An 18,524-nucleotide genomic window follows, 5' to 3' on the forward strand; every position below is an offset into this window, starting at 1 on the left:
CCTCTGACAACTCCTGTGCATGTCGGCTCAGCCTCTGACATCTCCTGTGCATGTCGGCTCAGCCTCTGACATCTCCTGTGCATGTCGGCTCAGCCTCTGACATCTCCTGTGCATGTCGGCTCAGCCTCTGACATCTCCTGTGCATGTCGGCTCAGCCTCTGACATCTCCTGTAACATGTCGGCTCAGCCTCTGACATCTCCTGTAACATGTCGGCACAGCCTCTGACATCTCCTGTAACATGTCGGCACAGCCTCTAACATCTACTGTAACATGTCGGCTCAGCCTCTGACATCTCCTGTAACATGTCGGCACAGCCTCTGACATCTCCTGTAACATGTCGGCACAGCCTCTAACATCTCCTGTAACATGTCGGCACAGCCTCTGACATCTCCTGTAACATGTCCACACATCCTCTGACATCTCCTGTAACATGTCCGCACATCCTCTGACATCTCCTGTACCATGTCCGCACATCCTCCGACATCTCCTGTACCATGCCCGCACAGCCTATGACCATCTCTTGTCTTTTATCATGTCTGCAGTCTGGAGAGGAGTCAGGAGTGGGAGTGCCACCGGATGAGCCCTGCATGGTGCACCTGAGAGGAGGTCAAAGACAGCTCCGCCAGGCCAGTCTAAAGAGGGGGGAGGGGTCAGTGATGTAGGGGGGAAGTGAATACAGTAATGTAAGGGGGCACTGATATAAAGGTTACCCCCTTATATCTGTAACCCCCTCCCCCCATTACCTTAGTGTATTCTTTCTGCGGAAGGTGGTCTTTGGTCACATTTCCAGAGTTCCTGGGGTTCCCCTTTACATCAAAGTCTGCAGGATTCCCCCTTACAGTGCAAGGGTGAACTCTGCGGACCCTGATGTAAAGGCAAACTTTGATTCTTTTTTATTCTGGTAATATATCACCATCACAATAAGTGGACTGTTCTTGATAATTGCTCTACTTTTAACTGGAATTTGCTTATATATATATATATATATATATATATATATATATATATATATATATATATAAAGCCCTATGTGATTTCATATCTGTCTTATCTATATATAATACACTCCTCACATGTTCTTATAATAATTCGGCAGCTTCATTCATAAATTCCTATCTCTGCTGCTCTAAAAGTAGCACTGTGACAGAATAAGACCTGCCCTTAACACTTGTTAACTGTTTTGAATGAAATTCATTCTTAACTTCATTGGTAAATCTGTTTCAGACCTGTGCAAGTCTATCTCAGCTGGCTGCCCAAGACTGCAGGTGCAGGAAATGCAAATACAAAAAAAAAAACAAAAAACTGATTTTTGTAAAATCTTACCGTAAAATCCTTTTCTCTTAGCTCATTGACAGACATAGTCCTCAGTGATACAACACCCTCGGGTTATGCTGCCCTCCACAGGAGTAGGACTAGACAGGAAAGAAAATACTCTGGCCACACCCTAGGGGCAGTCCCCGAGGGTATATCCTCTCTCTCTCTGCTACAGCAAATCAGTTATGTCACAAAGCAGTGTTTAGAGAATTTAACCCAACCCAACTCAAAAACAGAGGGGCGGGTACTACGTCTGTCAATGAGCTAAGAGAAAAGGATTTTACGGTAAGATTTTACAAAAATCAGTTTTTCTCTGTCGCTTATTGACAGACGTAGTCCTCGGTGATACAACACCCTCGGGACGTCCCAAAGCAGTACCACAAATGAGGGGTGGGAAAATGGAAATCAAATCCAATCTAGAAGGCCCAACCGGTGCCAACTAGAAGTTTACAATGCTCATCCTCAGTGATGCCATCACATCAATCTTATAAAATTTTGTAAAGGTATGTACCGACGACCAAGTGGCCGCCTTACATACCTGGACTACTGACGCCTGATGGCGGAAGGCCCAGGAAGTACTGAGCGCTCGAGTGGAGTGCGCCCTAACAGGGAACGGAGGATTCCGACCTTTAATAGAATAAGCCTGTACCACCGTCTGTCTGATCCATTTGGAGATAGTCGCGGCAGATGCAGGCAACCCCTTTCTGGGGCCATCCGGGATCACAAAAAGTGAATCCGTCTTACGGAACGATTCCGTCGCCTTCAGGTATACCCTGATTGCCCGAACCACATCCAAGGAATGCAAAGCATGTTCCCGATGATGATTGGGCTGAGGACACAAGGAAGGTAGTACAATATCTTCATTCAGATGAAAATCTGAAACCACCTTTGGAAGAAAGGATGGCTTAGGACTAAGCACTACCTTATCCCTATGAATCACTAAGTATGGGGACTGGCATGATAATGCAGCCAGTTCTGACACCCTGCGTGCAGACGTGATAGCCACCAAGAAGGCTACCTTCTGGGATAAAGTAAGCAAGGGAATCTCCCTGATGTTTTCAAAGGGAGGTTTCTGTAGAACCGACAAAACCAAATTAAGATCCCAGGGCGGTAAGGGCGCGCGGACTGGTGGAGCCAGGTGCCGCACCCCCTGGATGAAATTCCGCACCAAGGACTTAGTAGCTAAAGGCTTCTGAAAGAAGATTGCTAATGCTGAAACTTGACCCTTGATGGTGCTCAAGGCTAGTTTCTGCTCAACCCCTTTTTGCAGAAAGGCTAATATTCGGGTCACCGAATAGGTACGTGGAGGAATCCCTAAAGATTCGCACCACGCGATATAAGTCTTCCATGTGCGATAATAGACCTTGCTGGAAGTCGCTTTCCTTGCTTTAATAAGGGTAGGAATAACTGAAGCTGACAACCCTCTGTCCTTCAGTACCTGGGTCTCAATGGCCAGGCCATTAAAACCAGCGACTGTAAAGCACGATGGAAGATTGGTCCTTGAGACCGCAGACACTCCCTGAGACGAAGTTCCCAAGGAACGTCCGCGACTCGCATGTCCAAGTCGGGTAGATCAGCTTGACGAGGCTAGCCTAGAATTTCTAGGACCACTGGCGCTGACTGAATCTGAACCAGGCGGCCCTAGAGCTATCTGGTCCCGACCATCCGACAAAGTCTGATCGTTCTCCGTTCCCACACATTTATCAGACACCCGATTCCTATCAGGAACGGTGATCTCTCCTGGTTGAATCTCAGGGACCGAAGGCACCCGGCTAGAGGCTTCTTGGTCTGTCTGTTCAACCGGATCCGATTCTTGTGGGGAACTGAGACTAATCTTTGGAAAAGGTAAAGAAAATGATCTGTTCAGGGAACGGTAACTACCGCTCCCTGTAGTACTTAAATGTTGGAAGGGAAGAATCGCACCGGTAGCAGTGGTCGATGCTCGATCTAATGCCCTGAATACCGGTGAAAACGTCCCCCCACCCTCAAGCCGGGTGGGGGCGCACCTTCAGGCTGTGTAATGCTTTGCTTCAGGTTTGGCTGAGTCGGTCTTTTGTTTGTCCGACCAGCCCTTCTTGAACCCTCCTGGAGGAGCCTTGCCCTTCCCGCTTGCAGCAGTCGGGCGCACAAACCCTTTATGGGCGGTAAAGAAAGGTCCCCGCTTGTTTACGAGGTCCTTTAGCTTTAGCAGCCTGTGGCAAGAAAGTGCTCTTGCCCCCAGTGGCTTCCTTAATGATCTCATCTAGGGTGGCCCAAATAGGCGATTCCCCTGAAAGGGGAGATTCGTCAAGGTCTTTTTGGAACCTAGGTCTGCTGACCAGCATTTTAACCACAGCACACGTCTGAGGATTACCGCTGACATAGATGCATGCCCTAATAGGGGGGTAGCATCCAAGGCTGCGTCACAGACGAACTGTAGTCCTTGTATGATCTGTTCCATCAATTCAGATGTTCCCTGGGGGATATCTTTCCCCTTCAGGTCCTGGCGCACCAATCTCGCCCATTCCGTAAGTGTCTGGGAAACTAGACCAATGACAATTACTGGTCTAAAGGCTGACCCTATCAGGGAAAAGATAGTGCGGGACTCCGCTTCTACCTTCCGATCCACCGGGTCCTTAAAGGACGAAGTGTCCTCCACTGGAATAACCGTGGCTTCATTCAGTCTGGAAATAGGTGGATCCACCACTGGTGGTACCGTCCATTTCTTAATGAGGGATTCCTCAAACGGATAGCGTCTAGCAATACGCTTGGAAATAGTAAAGGTACGTTTAGAATGCTCCCATTCTTCTTTAATTTTATTACCAAAACACTTGGGTACAGGAAAAACCTTCACCGTTTTGGTGGGTTTGTTAGTACCAAAGGGAATCTCTGTTTCAGTTGCCTCTGCCGGTAAAACCTCTTAAAAAAGAGGTTTTATTAAAAAAGTCTTAAGGTTTCCCGAACCGCCACAACTAGTGCGTCCACCAATGCTTCTTCCCGAATTATGGCGGAAGCATGAACGTCCTCCTCACTGTCTGAAGGAACTTTACCTGAGACAACAGCCCTTGCAGAGGGACCTGCAGCTGCAATGACCATCTCAGAATCTGAGTCTGAAGTGTCAGATGATATAGGGGTAGGCGGGGGTCGCTTTCTTGACCCCCGTTCCTGACAGGCCGTCTCCACCCGAGCCACCAAAGACTCCAAAACTGCTGTAAATGCATCTATACTCTGTGCACCGGCGGGTCCCACAGCCCCCTCGAGGGAAACAGGTGGGGTTACCTGTGTGGCAGGGTCCATGATAATTCCAGTTACTACCCGGAAAACAATCAATCCAAAAAGAAATAAACTTTTTCTTTTTTTTTTTTTCAGACCCCCAGCGCCACAAAGCCCCTCAATGTTACCTGCTTAGGGACCCCTATCGAGCGAGAGAGAGAGAGATAGACCCCTAGGCTCACCACTTGATGCTCAGAGTTTACTGCAACTTGTCTCAGCACTGTCTAGAACAGACAGGAAGTCTCTTGGCTGGCTGCCCGGGAAGAAAGGAGGCGGCTCCGCCCCTCTGTACGCCTTCCGGCGCCTCCCCTAGCTCCACGAGGTGTTTGAGTCACCTCAAACATGGCCGCCCCCATGCTGGAGACACGAGGCTACGCCAAAATGGCGGCCTTGTCCGATCTACCAAACAATGGCGGCGGCCTTTTACAGGATAGCGGCGTGACTGCAGAGTATCTCGGCATCAATAAACCTCTCTCTACATGGTGATCCGCGTGGCCGGCGGTACCGGACCCTGGCAGACCGCGTGGCCGTCGGGAGGCATGCTTTTGCTGGAGGAATGACCTGGAAAGCAGTATACATGTCCTGTGGCTTCTGACAGGTAGGATACCATATCTATCACAGTAAGATTCTAGTACTGCCACTGATTACAATCATTTAAACATACTTGCAATTAGATTGTCAGCTCCCAAACCAAGCCTCCTGGCTTTTTGTACACAAAAATCACCCTCAATAGGAGAATCTGTGCCATGTTATAGGATAGAGGGGAACCCATCCTTACCATACAGAGAGGGGCCCGCGTTCACCACAAGACCCGTCAGGGGAAAGGGGGGAACATACTACTCACCATACCGGAACCAGGCGGGCGCCAACTCCTGACAGTACCCCTCTCCACCGGGGTGGGAGGGCTGTCGACCAATACGGACGCCGTGACTCATGGTCTTTGGCGTTTCAGCGAGACGTTTAACTCGCAGGGTCAGTCCCCGTCCAGTGGAACTATGTCGCGGCCGACCCAGCGCGGAGCTATGGCCTGCACGCGCTCGCAGGCTGAACTGGGGTGACCACTGGATCTCAACATCCAGCCCGTCGCCCAGTTCAGCTTTCTTGCTTGAAGATCTCACAGGAACACTGGAGAAAAAAGCTGTCTAACAAAAAATCTTTCTAAGAAAAAAATCCTGCCAGGACCGAAGATCCCAGCAAGGTCTTTACTCCTGACTAGACAGAAAAAAACTGATTTGCTGTAGCAGAGAGAGAGAGAGGATATACCCTTGGGGACTGCCCCTAGGGTGTGGCCAGAGTATTTTCTTTCCTGTCTAGTCCTACTCCTGTGGAGGGCAGCATAACCCGAGGGTGTTGTATCACCGAGGACTACGTCTGTCAATGAGCGACAGAGAAAGTAAGATTTTGCTGACAAGCATCCTGACATGCTTCGAATTTGCTTGAGAATGTCCCTTTGTGAATGTTGTGCAGATCATTACACTATGTTATTGAAAGGAAAAGGAGAATTATCCAAAAAAATCCAAGACAAAGTTTTGTACAGATCTAGTGTCCTGAGAATATTATCCAGATTTATTGTAATAACACTGTGCGTTGTCCAGTGAATAACCTACTTTAATGTTATAATTTCTACGTGCATCCTTGGAAGCAAATACAAAACAGATCTTACTTGTACAGTGGAATATCTGGTTCCTTTCCTTCTGTTCTCAGAGTCAAACAGCATTGCTGAAGTTGAGATTTAGGATCATTCCAGTCTTGATTTAGAATAAACTCCTGTACACCAGACAGAACAGAAAAAATCATTCGCCTCTAAATAGTGTTTGATAGACGCTTACAAAAACAATGCAGGAGGCAGTAAGAATCACTTGGTCAAATGTATCGGAACAATAATCTTTTGTTATTCAGCCCTGCAAAACCCTAGATAGCATCAATCAGAGTCTGGAATGGAGAACTCCCTTCCAAACAAGTTTTGATTAATCTACTTTGTCAAACTCTTCTGTGCTTCTGATGACTGACTATTCTATGTGTGGACTACACAAGTGCCTAAACTCACTCAGAGATGCCCCTCGAGCAGGCTATCTTTATTGAAAAGTGATTTCCCAGTTACTTATTGACACCCCAAGGGTATCTGAAGAATGTTATCTTTTCCTTACCGATCCATCTTCGCAAAATACATCTACAGGCTTTAAATGGAAATGCAGTTTTGGGTCAGTAGATTTCCTGTACGCACTGATATTTAACTCTTTTGGGTGTGCAAGAAACTGTATTTATGTCTCCTTTGTCAGGAAGTCTGATGAACTGTCTTACGTTGCTCAAATCAAACAATTCAAATTTTTGTATTAAACTTATACTAGAAACATAACAGAATAATGAAATTAACTATTGATATAGGCAATATAGACATGGTTCTTTCTGACACTGATAACATGATATTTTGGCTTAAAGTTTTAGGACACATTTACATAGACAGAGACTACAGAAAGCTATCACTATATTAGGTGTCATTTACCTTTAGTCGAGGGAAGAAGCACACATTCATAAAAGTGTGAACGTATTCCAAGTCCTTATCGATATAAAGTGCCGCAATAAATGCTACAGATAAAACACATAGGTTAAAACTCTACATATTGCTAGCTATAAAAAGCAATGAAAGAAAAATAAAAAAAAAAACACACGTTGGTCACATTTTTAAAGATGGAATTAAGTAGCTGGGGCACTGAGTGGTTCTAGATGCTCAAACACTAAAAGCAAATGCCAGGCAGTTAAGAGAATGGAGCAGGTTGGTGAAAGGAGAAATGGAAGCACTTTTATTTTTTCCGACACAGAAATGCATTGTAATATTAAATATTTATGGAAGAGCCACCAATGCACCTCTAGTCCGAAAAGACAGAATTGTTCATTACACAGCACGGTCTAATTATTTTCATACTATTTGCTTCCACTTCAGATGGTGACAGAAGAACACTCGCCTACATGAACATACATTTCTTTTACTGCTAATAGTTGACAGCAGTTTTTGTTCCACTTTATATCTGGCAACGTATTACTACAGAGACTTTAGTATACGCTCCTTAGTTGGCAAGCTGTTGTTTACCAATGAGTCTTAAAATGAACAGTGACATTGGTCTTCATGTAGGACTAAATGACATATTGCGTCACCGTACTGCCCAGCTAAATATGCACAAATGTAACATCTGATTATGGATAGCTACAGAACCATTTAAAACACTGGTGGGCCCAGGGCAGACATCCAATAGATGGGCACCCATCCCATCTTGTTTTTATTTCATAGCACAACTAAGCCTGATAATACTGAATACAGAGGCAGAGGAGGAGTTACCAGCTCTGTGGAGCTACAAGCCCCAACCTGGGTTTATATCTCCTTCTCTACCATGTTGTGGGTAGGGTGAAAGTTTAGGAAAAGCACTCATTTTTATCAGATGGGGCATTGTTTTTTTTTTTTTTTCCCAGTTATGGAAAGATTGGACAAAGAATGGAACCCCGTTGGGGCTTTTATAGCTATTTGGGGCTCTGCTAAAAAGATGTATCCCCTTACAGGATACAATTTTTAAAGTGTTACTAAACCCAGGATCCTGCATTCACTATATCTGGTTCCCCACAGTACACAGAACACGGAAATGCAATTATTTTTAGCAAATATAAACTGCTAAATACCTTTTCTCATCAGCAGTATATAGCAGTTTTGTGACTTTGATCAGTGTCTGGCCCAGCACTAGTTAAAGCTTGACAGTCAGCTCTGACTGTCCTATCAGGCTGCAGGACCCCTGACCCTCTGTCTGGACAGTGCTGATTACTATGCTGATCACATGCACCCTTCCAAGAAAAAAAAAACAAACTTTCTAGCTATACACACCAAACTGAGCATGTGCAGAGCGCCCTAAGGTGGGACCTGTCCTTTAATGGAATAGGCTTGAGTCACCGCCTGTCTGATCCATCTGGAGATGGTAGCCAAAGAAGCAGCCAGCCCTTTTCTTGGTCCGCCCGTAACCACAAAAAGCAAGTCTGACCTCCGAAAAGACTCAGTAGCTGCCAGATACACCCGAATCGCAGGAACCACATCCAAGGTATGCAAAGCAAATTCCTTGGGATAAGCCTGCTTGAGACACAAGGAAGGCAGCACAATGTCCTCATTCAAATGGAAGTAAGAAACAACTTTGGGGAGCAATGATGGACACGGGCAAAGAACATCTTTATCCCTTTGGACCACTAAATAGGGACTGCTACAGGATAATGCTACCAATTCTGACACCCTGAGGTAATAGCCACCAAGAATGTCACATTCTGGGATACGTAAGCAAGGGAATCTCAACAAATATTCTCAAATGCAGGTTTCTGGGGAATCGAAAGTACTAAATGTAAATCTCATGACGGCAAAAGAGACAGTACAGGTGGAGCCACGTGTCAAACCCCCTGAATGGAGGTACGAACTAAAAAGTGTGTGGCTAGGGGTCGATGAAAGAAGATTGCCAAGGCAGACACCTGGCCCTTGATGGTACTCAAGGCCAACTTCTGATCAACACTCTGTTGAAGAAAGATTAAGATTTAAACCACAGAGAGGATTTAACCACTTAAGCCCCGGAAGATTTTACCCCCATTCCGACCAGGGGGTATTTTGCGATTCGGCACTGCGTGACTTTAACGGACAATTGCGCGGTCGTGCGACGCTGTACCTAAACGAATTTGGCGTCCTTTTTTTCCCACAAACAGAGCTTTCTTTTGGTGGTATTTGATCACCTGTGCGATTTTTTGATCACGCGCTATAAACAAAAAAAGAGCGTCAATTTTGCAAAAATAGCAATATTTTTCACATTTTTTTATATGAAATTCCCCAAAAAAAAAATTTAAAAATCAAAATTTTTTTACTTTTTCGGCCAATTTGTTTTATGCTACCTATGTTTGGTAAAAAAAATCGCAAAAAGCGTATTTTGATTGGTTTGCGCAAAAGTTATCGCGTTTACTAACAAAGGGAAAGATTTCTGTCATTTTTGTTGTTTTTTTTTTTAACGTGTAATGGCGGCGATCTGCGATTTTTTTTGCGGTACTGCGACATTGGGGCGGACAGATCGGACCCTTGACTGACATTTTTGACACTTTTGGGGTTACCAGTGACATTTCTACAGTAATCAGTGCTATATATATGCACTGTTACTGTAAAAATACACTGGTAGTGAAGGGGTTAACTTTATTTGGGAGGGAGGGGCTGTGTGTATCCCTAGGGGCGTGCTTTCTACTGTGATTGGCTGGGGCTTGAGCTGTATGGACACTGATCAACGGATCTACATACTAGATCCGAGTGATCAGTATCCTAACAGCAAGGAGAATGACAGGTGGCTTGTTTACACAAGCTGCCTGACATTCTCCCTCTCCCCCGCCGATCGCCGAGTGACCGGCGGACATCGGGTCCGCCGGTCACACGCGCGGGGGGGTCCGTGACCACGCGGGAGCGGGAGCGCGCCTCCGGGGGCGCGCGCTCGCTCCCTAGACCCTCACAAGCTAGTGACGTAGCCCTACGTCACTTTGCCTGTGAGGGGCTGACTGCCGACGTAGATCGGCGTTAGGCAGTCGGCAAGTGGTTAAGGATGAGCGCCAATCGATTCACACCAAGAAATGTACGCTTTCCACGTACAATGCTATATCTTGCAGGAAGACTACTTCCTCGCCTTCACTATAGTAGGGATCACTGATTCAGACAGACCTCTATCCCTCAGTACCTGGCTTTCAATAGCTAAGCCACTAAAAGCTGCGAATGTAAAGCAGGATGGTAGATCAGCCCTTGGGACAACTGGTCTTCTCTGAGAGGAAGTCCCCAAGGGACATTTACAGCCACCAGGATGATTGGAAGATCATCGCTCTTGATTCCCCGCAGGAACTGTGGAAGAAGCCTTAGCCGAAGATGATACTGGCCTTACCGTGGCTTTGGACGCCTGCGGCCTCTGTCAGAGGACCCAGTCACGAGCTTCGGTATCCTCCTGTGGAGCCAAATCTGCTAAAGAAGTTGCATGTAGGACTGTGCAAACAGAACTGTCTTGAAGGTGGATACCACCAGACTCAAAATCCGTATACAAATCGGGAGAGAGAACTGTCTGTGTGACAGCAGCCGGTGAATCATGGCCTGTGGTCCCTGAATTTTGTGCAGAGGAAGGACCACCATGGTCAGAAATAGAATCAGACCTAGGTAAATCAATTCCCTGGACAGGTATAGGGAGGACTTTAGGTAGTCAAGACATCCCCTGAACCTTTGCAGGAATTAAATCCGCACAAGGAGACTCAGGACCTAAAAAACCTAAAAAAAGGACAAGCTTTCTCCCCCTTTCTGGGTACCCCCAAAAGAAACATTTTGTGGATCTCCGTGACGCCCACTAAAGAAGTCCATGGGGCTGGAAACCAGCAAAGATGTCCCTCCCACCCCAAAAATGGGAGAGGGCAGACCTTCATGCTGAAGGAGTCTTGTCTGCTGGTCTGGGGAAGCTAGCTCTAGGCTTATCAGACCAAGGTTTCTTGGATTCTCCTGGGGAGAATTTAAAATATCTTTTTCCCTTATTCTCCGTCCCAGAAGCACAAAATAACTTTTCTATGGGCTGAGAAGGAGGGTCCCTGTCTGCTGCAAGGCCCCTTCCCTTTCCTTGACTGTGGCAGGAAGGTACTCTTCTCCCCCGTGATAATCCAGGGTAGCCCAAAACAAGTGGCCTGGTAAATCCACATAAGCAGCGGGGACCTGCTCACCCCCCAAGCCCTGGCGCAAAAGCTTGGCCCATTCAGTTAGGGTTGGAGACACCAGGGTGGAAGCAAAGACTGGCTGCAATGCCGAACCATAGTAAACATCCTGCCTGCCACAGCCCCTGCTTTCTTGTCAGCCGGGTCTTTAAAGGACGGGGATTCCTCTACTGGGATCATGGTTGCTTTATTCAACCTGGAAACAGGAGGGTCCACCACTGGTGGACTAGTCCACTTTTTTAAAAGTGACTTTTTTAAAAGGGTAACATACAGCAAAACGTTTGGCAACCACAAAGGGTAATTTTGGTTGTTCCCATTCCTTACAGGAAAACCTGTCAAAATAAGGCAAATAAGGAAACACATTTGGAGTACGATGCGTACCAAACGACACAGCCACATTCTCCATTTATAAAGTCTCAGGCACTGCAGTGATACGTGCGTCTACTAGCGGTTTTTCATTTGCTGCTGCAACCATGGAGGAATCATCCTATCAGATGGCGTGATAAATTTGCCCCCCTGGACAGGCCGCATCCACGGCGGTATCAGGCTCAGAATCAGATGATGCAGACTGAGCAGGAAAAGGCAGGGGACGTTTCCTCCTGGGCCTTTGCCCACATGCCACTTCAATCCAGGACACTAAGGACTGCAGGAACACTGTAAGTGCAACCATGGGAAGCTGGGGTTCAGTGAACCCCTACAAGCCTGCCCTAATTTTTGCACCTACTCTCAAGAATTAAAGTATAAATAGTTGATAGATTTATTAGTTATGTTTTTAGACTATTAGTTTACTAGATTTGATAAGTCCTTGCTGCAACTTCCCCCCAACCGCATGCAATGCACATAGTTGTGGTGGGAAGATGCAGCATTTTGGAAGTTAAAACAAGTGGTGGGGAGGTGACCTCACTTCCTCACTGCCTGACAAATGCCTCCTTTTTTTTTGTATGAACTTTATTTGAAGTGTAAAAAACGCACACTTCATTCACAGCATTGTACAGCAGTGAGACCCGCTGCATTGCTGTACATTTCCGTGCGATATGGCACAGTGCGCTGCAATAAAATGCAGCATGTCTGCATTTTATTGCAGCACGCTGAAGCACAGCCATATGATGCATTGCAGTGTGAATGTTGCAGTGTCCCTGATGTGACAGACGTTTTACAATGCAGTTAAAACACTTGTCACCCTATATATTGTACATTAGGTTACATCCACACCTTTGATTAGGGCCGGTGCAAATTGTAGCAGCAGTTCCTCCAGCAGCTGTCAGCAGGTAGGTGCAGCCACCGGCCCTGTTCACTATAATGACAGGTCGCCAGCAGCTGCACCTATTCGTCACTCTCTGCGCAGTCAGCGATTATCTGTGACGATTGTTGCTGGATGCAAAGTGCATCCAGCATCAATCGCTATAGTGAACAGGGCTGGCAGCCGCATGTCCCCACTAATAGCCGCAGGAGGAACTCCTGCTACAATGCACCCTGGCCCTAATTACCGGTGTGAATATAGTCTTAGTCCTCAATCAGAGACTCAATACAGAGCAGAGGGGGGGGGGGGCATCTGCAATTAACAAGGGGGTTTAGAAAAACCCACCAATTATCCAGCCAAGATCTACCACTATGCGCCTGCTGTAGTGTGAGTACTCCAATATGGCACCCCTGTCCTGCATATACACACAGAAAGCCCTTTCACAGCTGTGTGTGTACATCAGGGGGTGGGGTATAGATGGAGCTGCTGGGGCAGGCACAGCAGGGATAGGATGGATCATAAGGAAGAGGGGCAAAGTCACTGGCCTGTTCAACACACTGCGCTGTGCACTCCTATTCCTGTTTCTCTCAATATCTTACAGGTTTTGTGCAAGTGAGATATTGAGTAACATGATTGGCACAGCACAGTGACAGTGCACCTGCTCCCAGCCAAAAACTATTGGGACTCCCTCCTAGGCAGCAGGTTGAGCCGCCCAGGCCACCAATCGGCCATAAAGGCAAATTGAAGACTGCAGGCAGTAGGTGTGCGCGCTGCATTGCTGCTAACAAAATTACCTAATAGAATTAGTTAATCTCTGTGTGCAGTGTACCATGCCACCCTAGCACTGCCAGCTTCCCCCTAGATTTGACCGGTCCCGATGGGGTCCCTGGGCTCTGCCCAGGTGTTCCCGCTCGATAAGAGGGCCCTGGCTAAGTGCCAATCAGATTTATTGCAATGCTCTTATGCTGTCGAACAAGGGTGAGACAGCATATGAGGAGACAGCAGAGGGATGGGCTTATCAATCTGCTGCTTTTCTTTTGCAATCCAAACGCAGACTAGAAGCAGGTACATGATCCAACTTTATTGCTTAACTGCAACAGAGAAATGTCAGCCCACCTGGCTCTGATGCCTGGCAGGGCAATAGGGTTATAAACACACATTATTTTTGCAGGTAAAACTAACTTTCTAATTGGTGTGTCTACCTTTGACTGAATTCACAAGCCCCTAAATGCTGTGATGTTAAACCTAGTTGTTTGGCATCTAGCATTTCACTGTATACTGTTCCACAACTGACAATATTATTAACTAGCACTCAGTGAGCATTCTCTACTAACCTCTGATCACATTACACTAGCCAACATCTATCATCTATGGGCCTTAACTATTTTAGTAAACCCAAACATCATAACTAGCAGAAAACATCCATAAAATAAATTAGCTGCAATGGACTAAGGAAATAGATGTGTTAAACACCACTAGAGATGCATTATGCTATAATTTAATCATTTTTAATCTAACAAAGCCTGTCCTGGAATCATTTTATAGACTTAACCAGGACCCAGTCAAATACAAACCAAATATGGTTATATAGTCTGCAATTCACTTACTAATATCGGAAGCAGAGTAGCTCAGATTTTATTATTATTTTTTTCAATTCCAGACCACTGCTTGAGCTTGGAATTTAAAAAATGGGAAAGTCTATAATTTTGCTTCCTAAAATCACATTTTCCAAAGATAGGAAATACAAAACCATCATATCCTACAAAATTGTCCTGTGATCTGTCAAATATAACTGAATTAAAAATAACATTAAGCAAAAGGGAAGTTGCTTTAAGAAACAGACCCAAAATGTATAACTGCTCCAAAATGTGATATGCGAATAGAACAAGCAAGATAAAAATAATAAAAAAAAATAAAAAAGTAAAAAAAATCCCATTTTAATTTTCGTGCAGCTTTTCATTTACATTTTAAAACTGACTTTAATGTTTTGTTGTTAAAACACAAAACTTACGGCAGTAAAAGTATATTATGTTACACTGAAATTATATTGAGAACATGGCAAAGCAAAAATAATGGAAATTTATGCAATTTATGTTTTGTAAAGTAACTAAGGTACTAAAAAGGTCTAATAATATTTGTATTCAAAACCAAAATTAAATGTTCTAATCCTGATTGTAGATAGGTCACCGGTTCCTATAGTGTATATCATCTATATAGATGGTTGTGCAATCTAAAATGTGTCTTCTATTAAACCTATCATAGCCAAAGCTATGGAACCCAGCTGAACTTCCAAATTACATACAGCAAATAAAAGCAGTTTGCAGTTTCACAGTGACTGCATTAACTAATATATGACATCATGTTAGGGACATACAGCATGTGTCCTTTGAACATGTGAAAGAAAACTGCCTGCCCTTAGAAACTGTCTCCAACACAAACACAGACCAAATATCAGATGCTCAGGTTTAAAGAGGTTGTAAACCCTACCTATAGATGTTTGCCTATAGGTAAGCCTATAATAAGGCTTACCTATAGGTACTGTAAATATCTCCTAAACTTGCACCGTTTAGGAGATATTTTCTTTTCATGCAGCCGATGACGTCATCGGCGCATGCACTCTGAAGGAACGACCACCCGCGTCGTTCCTTCAGAGCCCTGTGCTGTGAACGGCGGCTCCAGCGTGCATGCGCAGGAGTGATTTTGTTCCCTTGGCCAGAGGATGCAAACCAGGAAGAAGGACGGCCTGAAAATTTCTGCTGTGTTACGGTGAGCGAGCGGCACTGCGGGGTCTTCATTCTAAGGTAAGTACTTCATAATGAGCTAGTACGCTCCCCAGGAGCTCAAGTGCCTATAGTACTTGGTCCTGTTCTGATTGGTTGCTCTGTTGTCCCCTAAACACAACTCTTAATACTGGATCTATCCCATTCTAAAGCCCAAATTGTCATATTTGAGGTTGGGGGAGATAAAACTCTGCAGTTTACCTGGTTATTTACCAACCCCCCCCCTCCCCCCTAACCCCTGTAGTTAAAGAGACAGCCGCTGTGGGTGTACACTTGCTGCATCCACAATGCTTTTGTTCATGGCTGCGGGAGGAATTATACCCCTTTCCTGCATAGCACCTGCTAAGCATGAGTCATTTAGGCAAATGATTGAGAAAAGCGGAAAGATAGTGCTGGACCTGTAGATTCATTTTGCTGTTATCTTAGGGTAATATTGTTGGTTTAAATCACAGGTGTCAAACACAAGGCCCGAGGGCCAAATGCGGCCCCCCAGGCCATTTCATGTGGCCTTCACACCTCTCCTGCAGCTGCTGCACCCCCCTTGTTGTCTCTGCCTCCACCTTGTCTCTGTAGTCGCCAGCAGAGAGGACAGAACTCCTTTACCAGATCCTGCACTCCTCTGTGCAGCTGTAGAAAGGCTCATATTTGCCCACCCTCCCTTGTCAGCAGTCTGCAGCAGAGAGGGCAGAACTCCTCCTGCAGATCCTGAATCTCTATGTGCAGCCGCCACACCACTTTGCATTTGCCTCCCCTTGTCTCAGCATTCAGCACACTCTGGATGCTGACTCCAGTCCTCCTCTGGTTCTCCTCCAGACCCTGCACTTCTTCCTAGATCCACCCGCATCTTCCTGGCTGCAGCACAAGAGGGAGCATTGTGATGTAAGGAAGGGTGGGTGACTCTTGACTTCTGATGGTGGGAGGGTTCTTGACATCCTATGTAAGGGCGTAAGGGGGCGTGGGGTGCGCTGGACATTTAATGCTACAGATATAACTGGCCCTTTGAAGGCAACCATAATGCTGATGTGGCCCGCATTGAAATTGAGTTTGATACCCCTAGTTTAAATGATCTAGTTCCTGGGCAGGCGGCTTATGCACCCCAGAGGATCTCCACAGTCTCCTTGGCTTGTAGTGTATTGTAAGGAGTGTTGAAATGTAGGTGTCACGCCAATGCTAAGTGGTACAGATACAAATTTATTCCATTCTGTACCTCTAACCTTTAATGGAATAAAGTTGTATCTGGATCTCTTAGCAGTTGTGTGGCGCTTAAAGTGATTGTAAAGTCTTGTGTTTTTCTTAGTTTTTGTAACAAACATGTTATACTTACCTGCTCTGTGTAGTGGTTTTGCACAGGGCAGCCTGGATCCTCCTCTTCTCGGGTCCATCTTTGCTGCTCCTGGCCCCTCCCTCCTGTCCAGTGCCCCCACAGCAAGCAGCTTGCTATGGAGTCACCCAAGCTGAGCTGCAGCTCCATTTGTCCATTCAGACACTAAGCTGTAGTTTGGCCCAGCGCTCTTGCTCTCCTGACTGGCTGATAAATTTGAATGACAGCAACGGGAGCTAATGGCGCCGCTGCTGTGTCTCAGCCAATCAGGAGGGAGAGTCCCGGATGGCTGAGGGACTCGGGGACATCGCTGGATAGAGATGGGGCTCAGGTAAGTATTAGGGGGTGCTGGGGTGGCAGCTACATGGAAGGCTTTAAAGTCCATTTGCTATTTTTAATACATTTCGAGAAGCCCCCACTATACAGTATGTTTCCTATGTGTCCCCTTTTACATAGCATACCTAAAATGATTTTTTAACATATATTTCTTTCTTTTGCAATTGTTTCTTTGAAGGTTTATACATAGCTTTATGAGATCTGCTGGTACAGTAAAAACAGGGTTTATTATGGTAAACTCCACATCCCCACAGTAAAAAGGTAAGCAGCAATTTTTACGCAATATAAAGTTAAAGCAATGTGAATGGTATCCTGCACCAAGCAAAGTTGGCGTGATCCAAATTTGGCTACAAAGCCAATTGTAAATACTTGCAATGTATGGTTGAGTTTTCCCTTGGAGAATAACAAAATATCGTATAGACCTTCTGAATGATTTTTGAGAGTGATTTAGAATATAATCGGTTTTTACTGAACAGTTTATGTAATTATGTGTTTAGGGTTCTATGTTTTTTTTTTTTTTTGCAAAAAACAAACACATCATAAAAAAATGTATAAATGAAATAAAATCTTGCAAAAAAAATCTAAAAAATGTATTGTAAAAATTGTGGGGTTTATTTACTAAGTCTAGAGAGTGCAAAATCTGGTGCAGTTCTGCAAAAAAAAACAATCAGATTTCATTTTTTTTTTTGTCCAAGTTTAAACTCTTCCGGTGTTTCAGCTATAGCACGGAGCTAAATTGCCGGGAGGGAGTTCATGAGCTGCCTGCGCGCTCCCTGTGAAGCGCGCGAGGCACGCTCTGTGATCAGCGAGGCCATGAGACTTGGCTGATCACAGATCGGACTAAGGGGGCGGTCCCGGTCCCTTCCCACGTGATCAGCTGTCAGCCAATGACAGCTGATCATGTGATGTAAACAGCAGCCAGCGATCAGCTGTTTTTTTCTCCTCGCGCTGTCAGTGTGAGGAGAAAAAAAAAGCAGATAGCCGCTGCTGTCAGAAGAACATCGTTCCCGAAGAGAAGAATCTGTGCCCACCAGTACCACCTACCAGTGCCCACCAGCGCCATCTACCAGTGCCTACCAGCGCAACCTATTAGTGCCCACCAGCGCCACCTACCACTGCTCACAAGTGCCACCTATCAGTGCCCTCCAGTGCCACCTATCAGTGCCAATCAGTGCCCCATCATGAGTGCTGCCCATTAAGTGTCACCTACCAGTGCCCATCAGTGCCACCTATTAGCGCCCATGAGTGCCGCCTATTATTGCCCTTCAGTGCCACCTACCAGTGCCCATCAGTGCTATCAGTGCCACCTATCAGTGCCGCCTTATCAGTTCCCATCAGTGCTGGCTTATCAGTGCGCATCAGTGCAGCCTATCAGTGCTTATCAGGGCCCATCAGTGCTGCCTCATCAGAGCACATTAATGAAGGAGAAAAAGTACCTGTTTGCAAATTTTTATAACAAACTATAAAAACTTTTTTTTTTTTTTTTCAAAATTTTCAGTCTTTTTTTGTTTGTCCAGCAAAAAATAAAGCCCCCAGTAGTGATTAAACACC

The 18,524-nt window shown here is 45.6% G+C and overlaps 1 protein-coding gene across 1 annotated transcript in view; it reads right to left on the reverse strand.

The window, feature by feature from the left end:
• The window catches only part of DROSHA (drosha ribonuclease III), a 649,328-nt gene that overhangs the window by 22,390 nt on the left and 608,414 nt on the right, over positions 1-18,524 (reverse strand). The window contains exons 28-29 of the mRNA XM_082259249.1: positions 7,071-7,153; positions 6,231-6,334 (exon numbers count right to left, since the gene is read on the reverse strand). Coding sequence (XP_082115375.1) covers positions 6,231-6,334; positions 7,071-7,153 — 187 coding nt within the window. The remainder of the gene's footprint in view (positions 1-6,230; positions 6,335-7,070; positions 7,154-18,524) is intronic.

The sequence above is a fragment of the Pelophylax lessonae genome (assembly GCF_965119305.1).
Source record: "Pelophylax lessonae genome assembly, chromosome: 5".
Lineage (NCBI taxonomy): Eukaryota > Metazoa > Chordata > Amphibia > Anura > Ranidae > Pelophylax > Pelophylax lessonae.